Below are 21,051 nucleotides of genomic sequence, written 5' to 3'. Positions count from 1 at the left end.
TGTGTAACGGTATTCAACCCTCAGAGTGTACTTCAGTTGTCACCCTGTTGTGTGTAGGATACAATTAGACGATTATTAGACACACACTGTGCCAGCGTGAGTGTGTGCGTGTGTGAGTTTGTGCGAGTGTCTGCTAGGACCGCAGAACTCTGTGGTTAATCTGGATTACCATGCCGCGCGGCCACGCTTTTCATAATCAGGCTGTTGAGCTGTGATTCTCAGCAGCGCGTGACACATCTGGAAACGGGCGGAGGGAAGGTGTGCGCGCGTGCGAGGCTGCGTAAGAGGGGAGAAAGAGAATTGGGGGGGGGCAGGCAGACGAACACAAGAGCGACACTTTCGCATTTCGCAGTCCTCTCGCGCACAAATGGAGAGGAACCCGGAGGAAGACAAAACTAACGAGCCGGTTTAACTATTTTCCACACACACATACAATTTCCCGGGGTAAGTAAACGCCCCCTAACCACATTTTTATCTTCCTTTTATTTTATTTTATTTTTCCAAACACATCATAAGCGGAGGAGACGTGTTTGCTCTTTTAGCTAATTGTGCGCACTCGCCATCTCTTTAACTTCCACCTCTCCCGCCGTGATTTCCTTTCACGCTCGTCTTGTGCTTGCAGGGAGGGATGCAAAAGTGAAGATTTTACTGCTGCACGGTCTGTATGCGCTGTTCCAAAGCTGCACTCTGTGCTTTAATAGTTTATATGAGACAACTGCTCTTGGATTTGGCTGTAAAGTCAGCCAATAATATTTTATATTTTCTTTCATACCTATAACATATGTTGGTGCAACAAGGATTCAACTGACCGCTGTTCTTATTATTGATTGAATGATTGATGTATCATTTATTACATTTATTGTTTGAACGTCGTGGGAGGAGCCCTGAGTGTCATTTTCAAACTCATAACTTTATTATTAGTGAGGTTGAAGTTGCTTTTAAACTGCTGCGAGAAGTCAGTTGTTTCTTTTAATATTTAATCTAACAGGGACATTCTTCGACTTTTAATGTGAAAAGAAAAAATCTCAGGGTATCTTTATATTGTTTGTGGTCTCCACCAGCCTCCATCTCAGGTTCATGTAAGAGCAGAATCTCCCATAAGTCCTCAGTCTGGATATGATTCCTGCAATTTTTTATTTGTCAATCATCTGGGTTTCACTTTAAGCCCAGGAAGATGAATCATAGCTAAGGGACTCTAAAGGATTGCACTGGTACTAATAACTACAATCAACATTGGGTCAGCTGAGATGAGCTAGCTTGGAAACACACTCCAGCAAATGTTGGTTTAGCCCATAATCCGGCTCTGTGATTTGTCAGATTTCACAGTAAAACCCTGCATTAATGTTAATCTGAGATTGTTACTGTTTCTGTCTGATTGGCGCGGCACACAAACCTCTACACTCACATACAGAGAAAGTGAGTGAAAGACACCCTGTCATTTGAATGCTTGGATTGCATGTTAAGATCTGTTATAGCCTAATTGTTTTACAAGTGAGCTTGTGGTTGAGCTTTTCATGTTGCTGGTTAGGAAACTGAAATGAGTTTCTGGAATCACAAACACAAATGGAAGGCTTTAGGAGTAGTAACGTTGAGACACCAAATTATTACTTTTTTCTTGCCCTTGTTTAACCTCCTAAGACCCAAACTCTTCCACGGCATGCATTTTTAATTTCTCTTTGATATTTGGGCTGATTGCGACCTGATGAATGTAAAAACAAACAATTACCAGATTTTTTTTAACCTAATTTTTGCTTCTAAGAAAAATGAGAGCTACATATGAGGATATTCATTTAAAATTTCGATAGAACAGTAGCAGTATAATTTCCTCGTATGCGGATATCAGGCCCTTGTAGAGCAAAATTGAGTATTTTGGTCTAAATAACCCAAAATGTGATGTCCACATATTTGGATGCCAGGTCCTAGGAGGTTAAACTACATAGTTGTATAATTTCACACAGTTTTCAATGCCGAATGGGGCTGCCACAGATGAATACTCCAAATGCACAATTAACTAAGTGGACAAAAAGGACAAAGTCAGGGGAATCCCCAGAGATCACACAAACACATCATATAGGGATCTTGATATTTGTGTAAATGTTTTTGAAACATTAGACTTTGTGCCTAATTTTCTTCTAAAAAAACACATCAGGGATCAAGTTCTGAGCCACACTTGTTATTTATCAGTTCGTCTGCATTTTGGTACAGAAGGAATAACCTCAGAAACTGTTTTTTGCAAGTTAGCATGTAAACATACAGTAAGATAGTAGTGTAAGTTAAACAAACATGTAGTTAGTTGTAGATATTGATCATAAGCCATATAAAACATGGACGTAGGTACTGTGATGTCACCCATTGGTTTCTGAAGCCCTGTTTTAAAGTCGCAGCCATGCCCAGCACACTGGTGACAGTGAGCACGCATGCAGATGGGTCAAGGATTTCTTAACAAATGGACCACAGGGTGGGGAGTTCCCCACTCTGACACTCCCCTGGGGCTGTGTGCTAAGCCCACTTTGCTATTCCCTGTACACCTACTACTGCACATCCACCCCAGCACCAACTTAGACGCAGAAGTGACACTAATTGAGAGACTGAGGAAAGCTAATCTGTCAAAACAGTTGTTAGCATCAGCGCAGCAGGCATACCAACAAAAAGGCTTTTGAGAGAGTTAATAAATCGGCACAGATGGCCACCAACACTCAGCTATTTTCAGTTGAGCATATGTACATTAGGTCAGAGACATCATCAACGATGCTTTTCATTTTCTTACATGGTTGGCCTCTGGAAGGCATTACAGATCCTCCCTCTGAAGAAGAAAAGCTTTTATCCAAATGCCCAAATGTATCTGTTATCCAAATGTCAAAAAAGCACTGATTGTAGTTTCATAGCAAGCTTTATAAAGCAACTCTTTATAGAGCTTGTTTTTTTTAGTTTTTACTTGATGTATCTTAATTGTATGTACCATTTGGGAGCATGCTCTAAATTTTGTGATATATAAATACAGTGACAAATTTGGAGCATGTAACTTCTTCATAAATGAGATACTGAAAAAAATGACTGACCAACGGAATGTCTTTAGAGGTCAAGACAGAAAGTTGTTTTTCTATAAATAGTCCTGGAAGTCGTTTTTCAATCACAGCTATCGTCGTCTGGGGTCCTTCATTTAAAATCCTTTTTTTATGACACTGGCTTCATTTTTCTGACTTGAAAGCTATATCAATTTTTAACCTGTCCATGCTTGTGCTGAAAGCTGAGAGAAATTTAACTTCTGAAGCACCAGCACTGACATCAGCCAGTCAAGTCACTGTGGAGGTAAACAGACGACAAGGACCTCTTAGTTCTCACACCTGCTTTATTCCTCTTCTCACATCAACTGAACACATCGCGCCACGAAACACAGCAACACACTTCCTCAACACTGGGTGTGAGTGGAGCCCTCTAGTGTTCCGCCACATCACATTCATTTCATTCGCTAACTGTCATACTCCAGCAGACATGTCCCCCCAAGTGACAGGAACAACTATAGCCAATCACTGAAGCAACACTTCCACGTGAATCCTGTGTAATTAAGGTGTTTCACAGCAATTTCTGTACAGTTTTATTTTCTCTGTGTCTTATTTGAGACATATAGAAGACCTGCACATGTTTTAGCTTAAAGCCCTCTTCACTGTGGATTTTGTGTTATGCTATTTGACCAATACAATAGCCTTATATGCCCCAATGGTTCATACCCTTTTATGATGAGTTTATGCATATAGCCGACTTATAGCTGCCGTGATTGTTATAAAAGCATCTGGATTAGAACTACAGCAGCATCTGGAGTTCACGGACCCCACAGCAGTTTCCTAACTCACATGATGATAAGACACCAACAGTCAGCTTGGACAAAACATTATTAGCTTAACAGTTGTTTAATGTGTGAGTGCATTTAGCACCTTGCAGCTTCTGGTCCCTCTTTCCATCCCGTTAAAGGTTGTGAGGAAGGAGTAAAGCCGCCTCAACACATCTGTGTGTGTTAGTTTATCTCCCCTCCGTCCATTTTGGGCGAGAGCAGATTAGTCAGAATCCACCAGCTGCTGGGGAAGTGGGTGAAACTGTGCCACACAGTGCTCTAATACAGTTACGTAAATCTGAACAGTAAGAGGTAGGGTTCAACTTGCATAAAGAGCAGGGAACTTGACCTCAAGAGACTGCAAATAAAAGGGCTCCCACTGGGCCTTTATGCTGGTTTCCAACTTGTGTTTGGGGACACAGAACTGCTTCTTTCATTCACTAAATGAGAGCTGATCTAATGCGTCTCTCCAATGTTGGTTTTTACTTGTATCACTTTTACAAGTTCGTAGGTGGTGGCCGTGCTATGTGAAAAAGCGCAATGCTGTTGCGACACACAAAGGCCATATGCGGGGATGGAGGTGGGGGGTGAACGACAGAAAACATCCCCCCTCACTATTCATCTCAGGGTTGCATAAGTAACTTTCAAAGCAGCTTGAGAAGACATCACAGGGAGCGTTGTGGCTCAGTTTCAGTGGCTGACAGTAGGCTCTTTGGAGAGTGACGCTGGAGAGAGATTACATTCTGAATACTGCTTCACAGAATGAGTGGAGCTTTTTTATGTTTGTTTCTGCTTTAAAGGGATCTTACCATATTTAAATTACCCCTTTTTTACTATCATGCACAGATTTTTCTGTTTCCATAAAGGCATTCATATCAGACCCAAAAAGCATATAGATCCAAGCCTGAGTTGCCCTAGTTTGTGCAACATTTGGGGAAGAAAGTCTGTCTTGTCTATTTTTGCATGCTTCTAAAAAACCTTCAGTATGTGGAGCGACAGCTATGGGAGACATGCTTACTTGGCTTTGATTCAGGCTCACTGGTCTTCAGATTAATGTAGGTTTCCACAGCTCTTCAGAGCTCAACTAAGCGGCATTCACACATTAATGCGCAGTTGGCATCAGTAAGCAGTTTCTTTGGAAATTACGCACTAGCACAGAAAAGATGCCCTTCCTCATTCTCTACAGCTCAGACCCTGACTGCTTTCATTTGTTCTGCCCTTGAGGCTTAGTGATGTAGCTGACCGTGTCTTTTTTTATTCTTTTTCAGTGACACATAAGTGCCTCGGCCTGGAAATGTAAAGTCAAGAAATGGCAGAAGGTGGTAAAAATGGAGAGAGAGCAAGCGAGGACAAAGGTGGAGCAGGTGGCAGATCTCCCCAGGAACCCCACGGTCTCTCCTCAGTGGGTGCCACCTCCCTCGGGACAAAGAGGCATCTCCCCCGAGGGATTGTGATCCAGCTAACAGGGACTGAAGGAGAGTGGGACAGCCTGGATGAGAGTGAGTTCATCTTCTCCCTTGAGCATGATGAGGACTACCCTGCTATATCGCTCTCTAAGGAGAAACATTTTTCCGTCGAGGATGACAGAGGGGTGAAGTCCGAAGAGTTCCATGTCCCTCTGTCTCCCTCGACACCAGGTTCCCTGGGGAACTGCTCTGGTTCTCTGGGCCCAAGCTTCCTCTTGCCTGGCCCGCCCTCACCCACCCACCGACCCTTAGCGAGCCTGGTCAAGTCTCTGTCCACAGAGCTGGATCTGAAAGAGAGCTCCACCCTCAAACCCAAACCTTTTCTCAGCCTCGTCAAGTCAATCTCCACAGAGCTCTCCCGCTCAGAACCCGAGGTGTCGCAGTCCAAATCAGACTCCCGACTTAACCTCCACCTGTGGAAGCAGCTGACACAACCGAAAACCCGCAGCAATGGAGACTCTCGGACTGCTCCCCCATCTCCTAGTTCGCTTTCCCCAAGCGGAGACAGCCTGAAAGGTGGTTTCTTCAAAATGGAACTGGAGGACACCAAGAGGAAGCTCACTGAGGTTGTGCACGAACCTTTGAGCAGCATGTTCAGTAAGATCAGGAGGGAAGAAAGCTCGGGCAGCCCCAAACACCAGTGTAAGAACCAGGGAACTCACCAGATCAGCTCCAGAGGTTTGGGGCGGGAAAGTAGCACAGACACTGTTCTGTCCGAGTCTCCTGTGAGAAGCGCCAGGAAAACAGATGCTGATGTTTTTTCTGTCTTTGAGTGGCCTTCTGTAAGACATCTCGGGAGAACTCAGCACAGCCCCTGCCCGGTGCATCACCACGTGCAGCAACACAGGGATGAGGAGCTGGAAATATGTACAGATGGTGATATGATGCAAGTGTTTGCTATCGAAACTCATAAGCAGGCGAGGAGGTCTCAGGCTCTAACAGCACCCACGACCTCTCCCGTTCCACAGCCCCCTCACCCTCTGCCACGAATGAGTTTATTTTGTGTGGCAGTGCTTTCATACGGCTACTTTATCCTACCTCTCAGTCCATACTTCTCTGGCCTGGCTCTGGGATTAGCACTGGGCTTCTTGCTAGGGCTTTGGCTCATTCGGATGGGTTCCTCCAGGTCTAGCAACTCAGTCCATACCTATAGACCGCCACAGATGCTGTTGGGAGAAGGGATTCTGACAGGTGGCATTGTAAGCACTGAGCCTGACACACTCAAGGTAAATGGATGAGTCATCAACGATGAAAATGTCACTTTTATTTTCAGACACCTCTGTTCAGCTCCAGTACTCACACATTTTTAGTTTGTCATAAAAATGCCTGGGAATCAAGTGCGTTATGGCACTTGAAGGTGCCATAATGCTCAACAGATACAGAATTGAATTTCTTTGTTTTCCTCATTCTCCAACTCACAGGGAACGGGGTTAAAAATGAAACTAGACCCGACAGCCAGTTGAAGTGTTAGAAAAAGGCTGGCAAGAGGGAGAACTAAGTAGTCCTGGATGAAAATTTCGAGGAATTTTTTTTACATTTTTGTTCATCAATCAGTGATCTTTACATATACCCCACATTACACCTGTTTATAGTCTTTATACTATGAACTCAACTGGCTCTATTTTGATTCAGAGGCTGTTAAGCTGAACAATTTTCCACCAAATGTTTGAAAACTGGCAAAAGCAAATGTACTGTACATTGGCTTTTCCATTTTCTGCACTTATTAGCAAGAAAGTTCCTGGATTGAAGCTCTTAGTCATCTGCAGGCCGCAGATGACTCTTTCTGTGTGTCCCGCCTTCCCTGGTATGGGTTATTTTTCAGGCTCAGACATGCATGTTACGTCGATTGGAGATTTTAACTCTCTGAATTATAAGTTACTGTAGGTAATAACTCTGGTTCTAACTCTCAACCTAACCTAACTCTGTTTTTGAGATAGTCAAACGTTTTTTTAAAAGGGAAGTAGTTTTTAATTTGTGTGTCAGAATGATCATTTTCTTTGTTTGTTCCTTAACTGTCAAGACACAGATTTTTTTAAAAGCAACCCAAAAACTATTCTAATTACATAGGTAGAGTTAAGGTTAGGGTTTGGTACTGCTGCTGAAAACATTGATCTCAGAGGTTTAAATTGGACATAGGTGTGAATGTGAGAGTTTGTGGGGCTACATCTACACTAGCCCGGATAATTTTGAAAACGGTGTATACGTCTAAAAACGCTCTGCATCCACACTATCGTTTTCATTCATTTTCACAGAGTTGTGTGTCCACATTGAAAGGGCCAAAAAGGCTTACATTCCAGTACTGTGCATGCGTGAAACGCAAGACGATTCGACCTGCGTCATTTCTGTCTGCCATTTATTTACTTTTCGGCTCGTTGAAACGTCGCGGCAAAGTGTTGAGGAAAAGCACCGAGTTTTTCTAAATGGACTAACAATGAGGTGGAGTTGTTGCTGCAAGTAACACAAAAGTACAACGTTGCAAAAGCGAGTGAGAATTAAAGAATTTGAAGAAAAGCTATGTGGAGCATGTACAGACTGATATTGATCTTTAATAGGGCTGTCAAAATTGAGAGCAAACAAAACAACTGCTGTGTAATACCCAGTGTTGCCAACTCCTCAGTAAGGAAAATCGCTATTGGCTGTCCTAAAAGTCGCTAGAAGTCGCTAAATGACGTCATCACCTAATTTGCATAATTGGTCACGCTAATATAATTGTAACCTATGTTGTTGGAGAGAGAAATAACATCGTGGAAGAGACATGAAGTGAGTAAAAAACGTCCTAAATGCATTTAGAGTTTATTTAGAACTACAAATTAAATTTCTTTTAGCAATTATTGTTTTTTTTAATGTCACAATTCCCACCCTGCTCCTTTACCCGGGCTTGGACCGGCAAAAGTGACCCAAAATAGGCACTCTGGTGGAGTTACTTTGTGTGTGTGTGTTTATAAGTAGTTTTAAACCTTGTGATCCACAAAACAGCATAAGAGTAAAAGAGTAAAAGAAGAACTGACTGCGTTACAGCACCCCCTGCTTGTTGAGAGTAAAGCGATAAGCGCTTTCACGTCTTTTTTTTAGCGACTTTTTTTTTTAAAAAAAAGTCGCTAAAAAAAACCCCTAGCGACTTTTTTTTAGAAAAAAAAAAGTCGCTAGGGGGTCTGAAAACTTTAAATATAGCGACAATGTCGCTAAGTTGGCAACACTGGTAATACCCTCCGCTATCTTAGTTTGTGTAGTCACATGACTGCATTACATGACTAAAATGTGTCATTTACGAAAAGGCTCCAAGTTCGCTGTCCACACTGCGACGTGAAAACGGTGTTTTCAAATGTATCCACTTTGGATAGTGTTTTCAAAACACTCCGTTTTCCTTGACCAAAAACGCCGTCTCAGTGTGGCCGGAAGGCCAAAACGGAGAGAAAAAGATGCGTTTTCAAACGAAAACGTATTAGTGTGGACATGGGTCTCTGTGTGTCCACACTGTGATGGAGTGGCAATCTCTCTTGGGTGTAAAGTCATTTTTATCCAGTGTGAGCTTTGACAGGTTTTGTCTGCCTGTGACCTTGAATTTGATAAGTGTTCAAAAGAATGAATTGAACAAATACTGTTATATAAATATTATGTGGAGATGGGATTAAGAGTTACTGCAAAATAGGGCATTAATAGTCTCAGAACAAGTTCTGATTTTTGACCCTCCTGTGCACAGAGAGCTGAAACAGGTTCATATTGTAGTGCACAAAGTTTTTGCATGTTGGCATGTTCCTACTCTGTAAACAAACTTCAGTTTTGTCTAAAATGTTCACATGAAGCAGATGGATGGAAACACATACCTCAGTATGGTCACAGTGGGATTATGGCTATTTCAAAATCTTTACCTCTTATACGAACGAAAATTTACTAATTTCTGAATTCACGTTAAAAAGCTTGTTAAAAAGTTCCTCCAAGTAAACTTCAGCACCCAGAGTATGCCAAGTAGTTGTTATTAGTCTTCACTGCTGCTCATTTGGTCCAAAATAACAATGTCATGCTGGCGAGTCGCTTCTGCAGGTCCGACTGTTTTGTTCTCAGATTAAAGCTTCTGAATGTGGCGTGCTACTACCATACACGAGGATCCTGGAACACAATTAAAACCTTCAATAATGAAAAGTGCTGGAGCCGCAGTGATAATTGCTGTTCTGCTCCTGGTTTAGCTTGACACGGGGCAACCGGGGAAGACTACACCACCCAGACACTGTCAGCTCCAGAGGCAATTAGTGGAAAAAGAGACAGGAATAAGCTGTAATTTGTCAGGAAGCTCGGCAGACTAGGGATGGAGAAGAGTGGAAAACGATGTTTGCTGTCTCGCTATTGAGCTAATTCCCTTCTTTGGCCATTAGCAGTTGGGTATCAGTTTGAAAGCAATTAAAACGTGAAAGCTGGGGAGGTTTGTGAGGCAGTCTCAGAGGTCATAGGGTGACTCTGCTTTAAATTATTAAATTACTGTGTGTAATGTACCAGTTAGTTGACTGGACCTTTAAAGTGGAGTGCACAAACAGTTACTTTTTCTGAGGTACTTTTGTTTGTTGCCTTAAATTAAAGCTGGAAGTCTGCACTTCAATCGCACATTGAGTATTTGTAAAGGTGAAATAAGATAAAGCATATCTTTGAAAATCCAGAGAGTTGAATATAATTTGCCTGGTTTGGTCCCGAGACATCAACTCTCACTCTGAAACCTTCACTGACAAATAAAGCATTTAAAATGCACCTTTACTTTTCGCTCTCCACATCACATCTCAGCCTGATTACAAAGATCAGGATTTTCACGGCTGGAACAATTCGAGATGAAGTGTTTACTTCTCACTTGAATGTGCATAAAAACCCCTAGTGTTGATTTTAAATCACCTCTTACTTTCTTTCTTTTCAGGGCTGGATGAATGAGATATTTGATTACGACCCAGAAACCAGCCATCTAGGTCTGACTCACTCTGTGTTTGCCACCCTGGAGGGATCGTGTCTCCGTCTGGAAACGCCACGATCGAACATCAGCCGCAGGGCCACGTATGACGAGAGATTCCACGAGCCCACCTTTGTCAAGTCACGCTGCTATCAGCTGGCAAATAGCAAAGTATGAGAACTCGCTAAGTAATAGTGTTAAGTGAAAGGTTTTACTCTATCTGAGGCCCCACTGGCTGAAATGAAATATTTGATTTTGAAATTAACTCTCAAGATTAAAATAAACTGTTTACGTTCCCCGTTTAACAGTTTTTCTTCAACACCATTGAACTCTGCTTGCTTTTCCCAAAGGTATTCCTGCTGCCATCTGTGTTGGCGCAGAAGAGGATGTGGAATCCAAAGTATCCCATCTGCATCCAGCTAACCAGGGGGGCAAAATCTCAGGAGGATGAGGGGGGAAGGCGGGAGGAGAGCCGAGGATCGGAGTCCGGAGCCGAATCAGCCAGTCCAAAACCAAGATCCTCCAAACATGACCATGAGCTTCCCACCGTTCTTTACCTCTTCGGCCGTACGGGAAGAGAGAAAGAAGAGTGGTTCCGTCATTTCCTGTTTGCATCCATGGACACTGAAAGGGAAAAGGAGAGAAACAGACAGAGCAAATATGTCTCCAGCACAAGGGGTATGAGACACATTGTTAATGCGTTAGGAATCTGTAATATATGAGTGGAATATGGATTACGTGCTCTGGCAATCCATTTCAAGCGAACATGTAATAAAAAACAGAGACCAGCCTTGTTTTGGAGAAACTTGAAACAGTTTTACTACAAATATTCTTAAATCAAATCTGTTATTTCATCATGCTTCTGTTACACTTCCCTCTTCCACTGGCAGCTTTATTCATCCGAAATCCATGGCACTAAAAGCATCTGTCATGCCACGCTCTTGGGAAAAGCTGCTTTTTAATCTAAACGGTCATTTTAGTAAATTCAAATAGAGTAATAGTTGAAATAATTATGCATGATTATTCCTGTGTCTGAGGAGCTGACAATACTATTAGCGCTGTCTCTCCTGTACTGTTCTAGTAAAGACCTGGAGCTAGGAGATGACTAGCATAGCTTAGCATAAATGCACTGTCGTACAGGGGCAACAGTGCCCCTAGCTTTGTCGTAGTAGTCTCACCTACTATATACTCTGGAATCACAGAATACAAGAACATATCGGAAAAGCGTTCATCAATACTGCCACACCACAGGATGATTAAGGGTTCAAACCACAGACTGTATATCAAAGATGGACAGACACTATTTTTGTGAACTCCAGTTTTGAAAGCTCAACTTGAGTAGTTTGGCTATTTTTTTTTTTTTTTGTTTAGGGGGGAAGGGTGGACCCGACTAAGAAATTGTTGATACTACACCCAAAATGATGTTTTATTCTAAATGAGAACATTATTGATATATTGACTTCGAACTAGTGATTGAAGTCATGGATAAAGCAGTAGAGCTGCTGTCTTATATGTACAGTCGCCCCCTGTTGGTCATTAAAAAGATTGTAGGTTTGAAGTATTTCCACTTTAGCTTCACTTTCACATCCTGAAAACTATGTCTGTCCGTTACATACTGTAAATATGATTAGAAACTAATGGTCAGCCAGGTTCCAGTGGAGTTTACATGGTCAACAGATTGTTCCTCAAAAACTGAACATATATGCTTGCAAAGAATTTTCTTTCAGATACCATCATCTACAAGTCTGTCCATCAAAAACAGACTTCCAGCTGCCCTGTTCATGTGGAAAATATATTAGAGGATTAATGAGGAACTGCAACATAAGCGATGATATGATCACTATAAAAAAATCTTTCAGAAATTAAAACCCATAGTACAATATTTCTCACTCAAAGTTTCCAAGGTAGATGTTGTGAAACTAACCAAAGTAGCTTGCAAGTTATCCCTTGCTGAAAGTGAGAAAACTTGCAAGTTGCAAATAGCCCTTCTCCGCTAGTACCTAATCAGCTCGACATAACTTGGTTCTGGTCATTTTCCATTACAATCCAGAACCAGAACTTAATGTGCATGGGGTTGTTATAGCAACACGGCCGAGAGTATCACACATATGTATAGTTACATATATATGTATATGTATTTAGTTTGTGATATTACTCTGCTCTTTTTTTGAAGTTTGTGTCCCAGTGACAGGTCGGCCACACATTGACTGGGTAGAATTAGCAATTTAAATCCGTGTCTGTGTTGTTTATGTTTTTTGAATACAGTTTTCAAGAAATAAATCACTTTATTTTATATTTTAATTAGAGAGAAGATTTATGATTTGGCGTGAGATTTTCTGGTTTTAAAGTGGGTCACTTTGCTCTGAAAAATCATCAGTTACTTTTTCTCAGAACTATGATTAAATGATGCTGTGTTCTCCCAGGTGACCAAACACAGCGCGCCAGTGTACACGTTAATGTGCCGAGCAGCAGAGGCTCCAGCAGAGTGGGCAGCAGTGACGAGGACGCCCCATCCACACCTCCATTCCCCATTATCTCCGGAGCGCCCTCCAGTAGCACCAGGGGCCTTTCTGTGCTCGACTACCCCAGTTATATGGCCCGTCTCCTGGTTACAGAGGAGCTGACCCCACTCTGTAGTCCTGGAGCCAGCAGCACAGATGTAAGCTTCACCATTACAAACTATACAGCCTTTAATTTGCTCTAAACTTGTGTTTTTCTTGTCTTTATTTTTTTTAAGTGTACCTGTGATCTAGCAGAGTACCCAGGGAAAAGCCAAACTGCCTGGGCTAACGCTCTAATCGGTCGGATCTTCTGGGATTTCCTGCGAGAGAAGCGTTGGGCCGACGCCGTCTCCCACAAGATTCAGAAGAAACTCAGCAAAATTAGAGTGAGAGCAGTAATGAAAGCTGCCGAGTCAGAAAGGTTAACCATAATTACACCACATTTTTGCCACCCTGTGATTTTAAATCATGCAATATTCTCTACAGCTGCCTTACTTTATGAATGAACTGACTCTGACTGAGCTGGATATGGGCAGCTCAATGCCGCAAATCACCGCTACCTCCAGACCAGAGGTTAACCCCAGAGGTGAGTGCAGAGAGGAGATTAAACACCGCAAAACATAAGGGCAACACAAAATGCAAAGAGATTTACACAAATACACAAACACAGCAAGCAATGACCTCATGCGGTTACAGCATCAGATCAGACACTGTTATCCTGTCGTAATCTTGTGGGGCAGGGCAACCATTACTACGTCATTTGGAGCATATTTGCGCGTGTGTGTGTGTGTGTTTTGAAATCAGGCCGTTTGGCTGCTCCTAACGATGAGGGGAATTTAAGCTTATCAGCATGAATGTAGCTGTGTGACATCATGACTTTCCCCTTTCTCGATTTCTCCGCCTCCTTCGCCGTTACGCAACCTTGTGTCAACAGCTTTTGCTGTTTTCTGCCCTCCCCCACTTTTTCCCCCCACTCACCTCCTAAAGAGAATTAATAGTCTCTCGTAATTTACTATGAATTTAATTCCAAGCCTCGATAATCTCAATGAAAGCTGTTTAATCTGCCTACTAAGCAGCATGTGTCCAGATTAGGCTGTCTCTAGCAGCATTTGTCTTAATTTTGGAGGTCTAGTTTTGACCTGTTTGGGGTGCCCTCTGCAGGCCTGTGGGTGGAGCTTCAGCTGGTTTACACCGGTAACCTGCAGATGACCCTGCAGACCAAGTTCAACCTGTCCAAGCTGGGTAAAGATGGCGGTCAGGAGACAGTACACTGTATGACGGAAACCGGTAGCCCACGGTCAGTGCTGCACACATGTCCATTCGCACTGTGACACGTGATGCATCCCTGTAATCTTATAGAGTTACCTATATATACGGTAGATATATTCTTACATATCACACACTTTCTTAAACAAGATGCTGTTTAAAAATGCAATAGCCAGTGATGTCTGTGGATAATCTCTTTAATTAGCTACCTTACTGATTTTGTTTTCATAATCCAGTAACCCCCACAGAGCAATGTATTAGTTGCATCCTCATCTCTAATGCACTAATCACCGCGGGGGTGAAATTCACAAAGACAGATACATCCTGACTTACCTACTGAGCTGCCTCCTATTTTAAATTCTGTCATGTATTATTTTTTTTTTTTAAAAGCTAATAGTGTTTTTATCATCTCTAATGCATATTTCATCATGTTGCCTTGCCCAAGTAGCATGAGCAATGTAAAAAATAACAGTAAACATGGGTTTTTCATTCTAATCCTCTCTATAGCACGCACGCACACACCTACACATCTCTCTCCCTTGATCCCTTCTGCTTTCTGATCTACAGAGCTGCACATTATAATGATTAGACCTTCTTGTCATAAACCCACAGGGATTAAAGTCCAGGCAAAGCTTCACATTAGCTGTCTTTGTGCTGCATCTGAAGCTAAAAGTCAAGATAGAAAAGCTTTAGATATGTTCACTAATAGCAGATGCAAAATTGGCTCCTGCACATGTATGTCCCCAATTCTGGAAAAGTTGGAACGCTGTGTAAAGTGTACATAGAAACAGAATGATTCGCAAATCTCAGAAAGCGACATTTTAATCAGAATAGAACAGGATATTTTAAGAAACATATTTGCTCTTTTTTCATTTGTTGGCACAAACAGGGGTGGGGGCAACGAAACAAGTGGTTCTAAAAAGAAATAGCTGGAGGAACATTTTGCAACTAATTAGAGTAACTGGCAACAGGTCAGTAACACGATTAGATAGAAAACGAACATCTTAAAGAGGCACAGATCCTCAAAAGTAAAGATAGGCAGAGGTTCGCCAGTCTGGAAAAAAATGTGTGTACAAATTGTGGAGCAATTTCAAAATAATATTCCTCAACACAAAAGTGCAAAGACTGACTATCGCATCCTGTACAGTACATAATATCATGAAAGGATTCAGTTTGCATGGGAAAATCGGTATTGGATGCTGTGATCTTTGTCCCTCAGGCAGCATTGCATTAAAAACAGTCATGATTCACTTCATGGGATCAGAAACACTTCCAGAAAATGCTGGTTGTGAACACAGTTCACCATATCAACCACAAATGTAGGTTAAAGCTCTGTCGTGCAGTAAATATGTCATATATGAACATGATCCAGAAACATTGCTATATTGTCTGGACCAAAGTCATTTTAATTGGATTGAGGCAAACTGAAAAACTTCTGTGGTCAGATTAATCAAAATTTTAAATTATTTTTAATAACAATAATGGATTGCATTTATATAGCGCTTTTCTAGACACCCAAAGCATTTTACAATTCCACTATTCATTCACTCACACACTGGTGCAGGCAAACCACAGTTGTAGCCACAGCTGCCCTGGACACAACGACCAGGACAACCTTACGGTTACAGATGAGCTTCCCAACCCCCTGAACTATGGTCACCCTATGTTTTGTTGGGAAACATGGATGCCATATACTCGGGACTAAAGAGGAGAGGGAGGATATCCGTGCTCTGTTCAAAAGCCTGCATCGTTGCATATTTCATATTTCTGCAAGACAAATGCTAAACCGCATATTGCATGGCTTCATGGTAGAATAAAAACGTTAGGCAAATGGTCTCCTCATTTCCCAGATGTTTATAGACTGTTGTTAAAAAAAAAGAAAGCGGTGATGCTACATAGTGGTAAACATGGTCTTTTTTCTCATTTTTTGAGATGTTTTACTGCCATCAAATTCAAAATGAGCCAATAAAATGCGACGTTTTCTCAGTTCAAAAAGTTTGTTCTCTGTTATGCTTTGATTAAATTCAGGTCTATGAGATCAAATCATTTAATTCTATCGTCCCATTGTCCCAATCATTTAATTCTAAATCTAATGTCCAATGTTTTAACACTTGAGATTGTATCCACGGTGATATAAGTGAGTGTTTCAAGCACTGAATTGCCTTAGAAATGTTTTTTGAATACTAGTATTATACCTGTGTCAGTACCTAACTTGCCTGCCTGTTTATCCTCCCAGCTGCAGGCCGATCCTCAGTGTGTTGGCCGACAGTGATGAGGAGTCCTCCAGCGCTGGTTCATCTGACGAGGAGGAACCGCTTCTCTCTGAGCCTCAGGGTCCGGCGGGGGAGAAGGGATGCCCACCAGCTACAGAAGGGTAAATTTTGAATGATTCATGTCATGCATTCATGGAAAATATATCCTACTTTTGCATCATGCTTAGTAAGGGCTAAAAAAAGGTTGCAGCAATGACATTATATTACTTTTGTGGAATGATTAGCAATAACGGTTTCTAAAAGGAAAGTTTCAGTAAGAAATGTGAAAGAAAGTGTTACTTCCACCCTGCTGTATTGCGAATGCTCTTTTTTTAAACTGTGCTGACATCACACCCCAGATGGCTGCTGCTCTCATTTACATTTCGAGGCTCTCGTCTCCTCAAAATTCTGACTCGTAGGATCACACAAGTGCTGTCGTTTCGTCTCCTCTAATCCTCTCTAACAGGACAGGGGGTGGCAAGACGGGAAGGAAGATTTTGAGATTTGTGGACAAAATCGCCAAATCCAAGTACTTCCAGAAGGCGACAGAGAACGAGTTCATTAAGAAGAAGTTTGAGGAGATGTCCAACACGCCCCTGCTGCTCACTGTCGAGGTTCAAGAATTGTCAGGGACTCTGGTTGTCAACATCCCGCCGCCCCCTACAGACAGGATATGGTACGAAAAGACACGCCGCTGCCTTAGAGCTGGAACGAGGCGCAAGCAACCCTTCAGTGTTGATCCAGATTATTTCTTTCTGCATATAAACATGTAGACTAAATCAGAAGCCCTTCAAACCATGTTAGATCAAAGTGTTCAGGCCCAGTAAGAAGATCAGTCGCTATAGCTTATTCAATAACCACATTAAAGATTAAAGAGGATTGAGCAATTCAGATAAACATGTATGTACTGGTAGGGCTTTGGAGGCTTTGGACCATTATGAGTGCACATGTTTAAATAGCGAAAAACATACAATTGAGTATGCATGTGTTGTAATTAATAGTTTGAAAACAGTTTAAAGCATCCAAATATTAACAATGAATCAAGTGAACATGAAACGGCATCAAAGGCGTAATTACACTCGCTGGTCACTTCATTAATTATACCTTGATCTTCACACCAGCTCACCAAAATTAGACAACAGAAAACTGGAAAACACAGCCAGGTGTGATGTGTCCTGATTTCTGCTGCAACATTTAGATGGTAGGGTGAGAACTTTGTGTAAACAGCATTATAGCATGGATCCATCCTGCCTTATATCAACAGTTCAGGCTGCTGCTGATGGTGTAATACTGAGACGGAGATTATTTGGCACACTTTGGGCTCCTTAGTATCAAGTGAGCATTGTTTAAATGGCAAAACATATCGTTGCTGTTCATGTCCATCGCTTTGTGACCACAGTGTAGTCGTCTTCTGGCGACTGCTTCCACGTCACAAAGCAACTTTGGCAAATCTGCATTAAGTGTGTGATGCTATCGTGTCAAAATGGATACAAATCTCAGAGAAACATTTCCAACACCTTGCTGAATCTGTGTGTCATGAAGAAGCAAGGCAGTTTAAGGTGTAATAAAATGACCAGTGACTGTGTTAACCCTTTCTTGATATAAAAAAAAATAAAGCTAATGGAAGTGCCACCAATCGCTACTTGGGTTTGTCTTTAAAAAAATGGTGACACCTTCTAGAGTAAGATTTTCTATATTTTGCATCTTTAAAAATTGACAGAATAAAGAGGTGACAAACAAGTTGAGCTTTAGATTGATAAGCTTTAGATTGGAACTAATGCAAAAGTTAAGAAAAACATAAAATAGGGAGAAAAAAATATGGAGAACATGAACAAAAAATCTGATTTTACTCGAGGACGTCCTGATTAATTGATTTTCTTAAGATATAACACAGTATAAGTTTACATATATTCAAGGGAAAAAAACACTGTGAGGTTTAAGACGTGGTTATGCTGCATGCCATAAGTGCACTTAACAAATGCTCAAAAACAAATGAGCTGTGTGATCTGTTCCTGACTCTCTGTGGAGTGACTCACTTTTCACTGCTTGCCAAAGGAACATTTATTTATTCGCCTGATAAATCTGTTCGAGCACTGAGGCTGTTTTGAAGCGCTCCAACAACGTGAGATCGAAATAGACCTGAAACATTCTCATACTTGTTATCATCTTGATGCATTTGAATATCCTCCGCAGGTACAGTTTCTGTGTACCACCAAAGCTGGATCTGCATGTCCGTCCTAAACTGGGGGAAAGGGAGGTGACTTTCTGCCATGTGACTGAGTGGATTGAAAGGAAACTGCAGGACGAGTTCCAGGTAGAGTCAAAAATCCCTCGAATTCTGTGCTGCCATGAAATGTTTCTGATGCTTTTTCCTAGCTCACTCCTGCTTTTCTTCTTCAGAAAGTTTTAGTACTGCCAAACATGGATGACATCTACTTACCGCTGATGCAGTCCGGCATGGACAGCACTCAAGCCCCGGAGTCCCAACAATCCCAAAGCTCCTCCACAGAATCCATAGAAAGGATCCCACCCGAGATCGCCGGGGCAGAATCAGACTAGTACCACAATGATAATAAAATAATGGAAAACCGACCCTGTGAAGTGGATACATAACATGAAGCTAGTAGCTCTTAGGCAGATTCACTAACCTTAGTGTTTATGTCTGAATCAGGAGTTTCTATAAATTGTGTTTCACGCTGTACGTGTTAAGATAACTGACCATGACTTAGAGATCTGCTTGTATCATCTAAAGGAGAATAACTGTCACAATGAATGCTATGGAGCAGCTTGCAACTGTTTACATGTGAATGATCCATAGAAGATATATTTATTTATTTATTTAATTATCTGATGTTTACAATGTCCCTTTGGATAATAAGATGATGGTCATTATTAAATAAAGTCGGAAAATACTGAAAGCATCTCATCTTACTACAATACACAAAACATATGTGTGTGTGTGTGTGTGTGTGTGTAACATCAACAGTCCCTAGCATTAGGGGTGGTTAGTTATAAATAATAGAAATGTGTTAATTTAGTGAATATAACCAACCATTTTTTGTTGAATTCACTCGTTTGCTGTTTAAAGGAAGCTGACATTTTTTCTAGTGATATATGATTTAACAGACGGACCGTCTGTTCTCCTGTTCAGCGAAACGTGGTTGGGATCGCTCTGGGCTTCCCCTGATTCTGCTGATTTTTTTGGTACTGCAATTAAAAGTCAAAGGAAACAGTTTTAAGGCAGCCTTCATGCTGCAACATTTAGATGGTAGAGTGAGAACTTTGCGTAAACAGCAATATAGCATGGATCCATCCTGCCTTATATCAACAGTTCAGGCTGCTGCTGGTGTAATTCTGTGGCGGAGATTATTTGGCAAAATTTGGGCTCTTTAGTATCAAGTGAGCATTGTTTAAATGGCAAAACATATCGTTTGCTGTTCATGTCCATCGCTTTGTGACCACAGTGTAGTCGTCCTCTAACGACTGCTTCCAGCAGATTAACACACCACGTCACAAAGCGCAGATCATCCCAAACAGCTTTCTTGAACATGACATTGACTGCACTGGCCTTTAAAGTCACCAGATCGCAACCCAACAAAACATCTTTAGCCATGAAGCCAGATAACACACACAAACTAATTAAACTGCAGGAATGTCTTAAAGACATAAAGACCTGAATGGCCTCTGCTTCTAAATTCAAATAGAACTGAGGTTATTGTACTCGGCCCTGAAAATATTAGAAATATGGTATCTAACCAGATTCTTACTCTGGGTGGCATTACCTTGGCCACCAGTAACACTTTGAGGAACCTTTGAGTCATATTTGATATGTCCTTTAATGCACATTAAAAAATATATATGTAGGACTGCTTTCTTCCGTTTGTGCAATATCTCTAAAAGTAGAAATATCCAGTCTCATGCATTCATTACTTGTAGGCTGGACTACTGTAATTCATTATTATCACGATGTCCTATAAACTCCCTCCTTTTGTCAAGAAGGCACGGCTGACTGGGGAGACACAGGGAACATAGAGACAGGGGTGACTAGACATGAAACGTGGGATATGGGAAAGGACAGGAACAGTAGACACAGGAACAGTGAAATTTATATGTCATAAAAACCTTAAAAACTGGACAATCTGCTTCACTGTTGAAATCTTTATACGTATACTTTAGGTTCAGCTCTCCAGCCTGGTATTTGATTAAGCACGATTCAAAAACATTTGTTTTTGGGGGGATTTTTAAATCAGTTTTATCCATTTAATTTTGTTTAATCAGTTTTAATTTTTACTTAGTTTTTGGGAAAATATGCTGTTCTGTTGTGGCACACAGCGCTGCAAGCACAAAAATTAATAAAAAGACAGACAAACTCACACAGCAACGCAGGAGGCAGCAGCAACTGACGTATATCCGGTGTGAGAAACAAACTCCAACCCAGAGACACTCGCTGGGGGAAATCTGAACAAATCGATGTGAAATTAAAATGAGGCAGCGTCAGTCAATTCTAACCCAGATGAACATGAGTCTCTGTTTTTGTGACACACAAAAAAAGGTTTAGGACGAACATCTCCAACCATTCAGGAACATTTAATTCTCTTTTATAGTCATCTGAGTGTGTTTACTTTAATGTGACTGAACAATAAAAGGAAGGAAGTCGTCTGTGATGGCTATGTCACTTTACACCACAACGAAAGCTGAACATGAAAACTCCAAAGAGACACTGGAAAGCTTCTGATATCAAAAAAAGTCCTCACTCAAAGAGTCTCCAGTTAATATTTAAACACTAATGAGGACAGAAGTATTTGCCCCC

The 21,051-nt window shown here is 41.5% G+C and overlaps 1 protein-coding gene across 1 annotated transcript; it reads left to right on the top strand.

Moving 5' to 3' along the window:
• Positions 1-266: 266 nt before the first annotated feature.
• Positions 267-19,143, top strand: tex2l (testis expressed 2, like). The gene is made up of 12 exons (XM_063481510.1): positions 267-444; positions 5,098-6,521; positions 10,193-10,393; positions 10,573-10,900; positions 12,646-12,881; positions 12,960-13,109; positions 13,210-13,309; positions 13,885-14,020; positions 16,226-16,363; positions 16,708-16,917; positions 18,435-18,555; positions 18,642-19,143. The coding sequence occupies exons 2-12, from the start codon at positions 5,139-5,141 to the stop codon at positions 18,798-18,800; spliced, it is 3,162 nt and encodes a 1,053-aa protein (XP_063337580.1). The 5' UTR covers positions 267-444; positions 5,098-5,138; the 3' UTR covers positions 18,801-19,143.
• The last annotated feature ends 1,908 nt before the right edge of the window (positions 19,144-21,051 follow it).

The sequence above is a fragment of the Pelmatolapia mariae genome, linkage group LG8 (genome assembly GCF_036321145.2).
Source record: "Pelmatolapia mariae isolate MD_Pm_ZW linkage group LG8, Pm_UMD_F_2, whole genome shotgun sequence".
NCBI classification, from domain to species: domain Eukaryota; kingdom Metazoa; phylum Chordata; class Actinopteri; order Cichliformes; family Cichlidae; genus Pelmatolapia; species Pelmatolapia mariae.
This window is presented reverse-complemented; position numbering and strand designations above follow the sequence as displayed.

Bases quoted from the DNA above. Each gene is read 5' to 3' on its own strand.
- tex2l (XM_063481510.1), top strand. From the start codon at position 5,139: ATGGCAGAAGGTGGTAAAAATGGAGAGAGAGCAAGCGAGGACAAAGGT. The intron at 14,021-16,225 runs GTCAGTGCTGCA...TTATCCTCCCAG, and splicing joins ACGGAAACCGGTAGCCCACG to CTGCAGGCCGATCCTCAGTG. The intron at 16,918-18,434 runs GTACGAAAAGAC...TATCCTCCGCAG, and splicing joins CCCCCTACAGACAGGATATG to GTACAGTTTCTGTGTACCAC.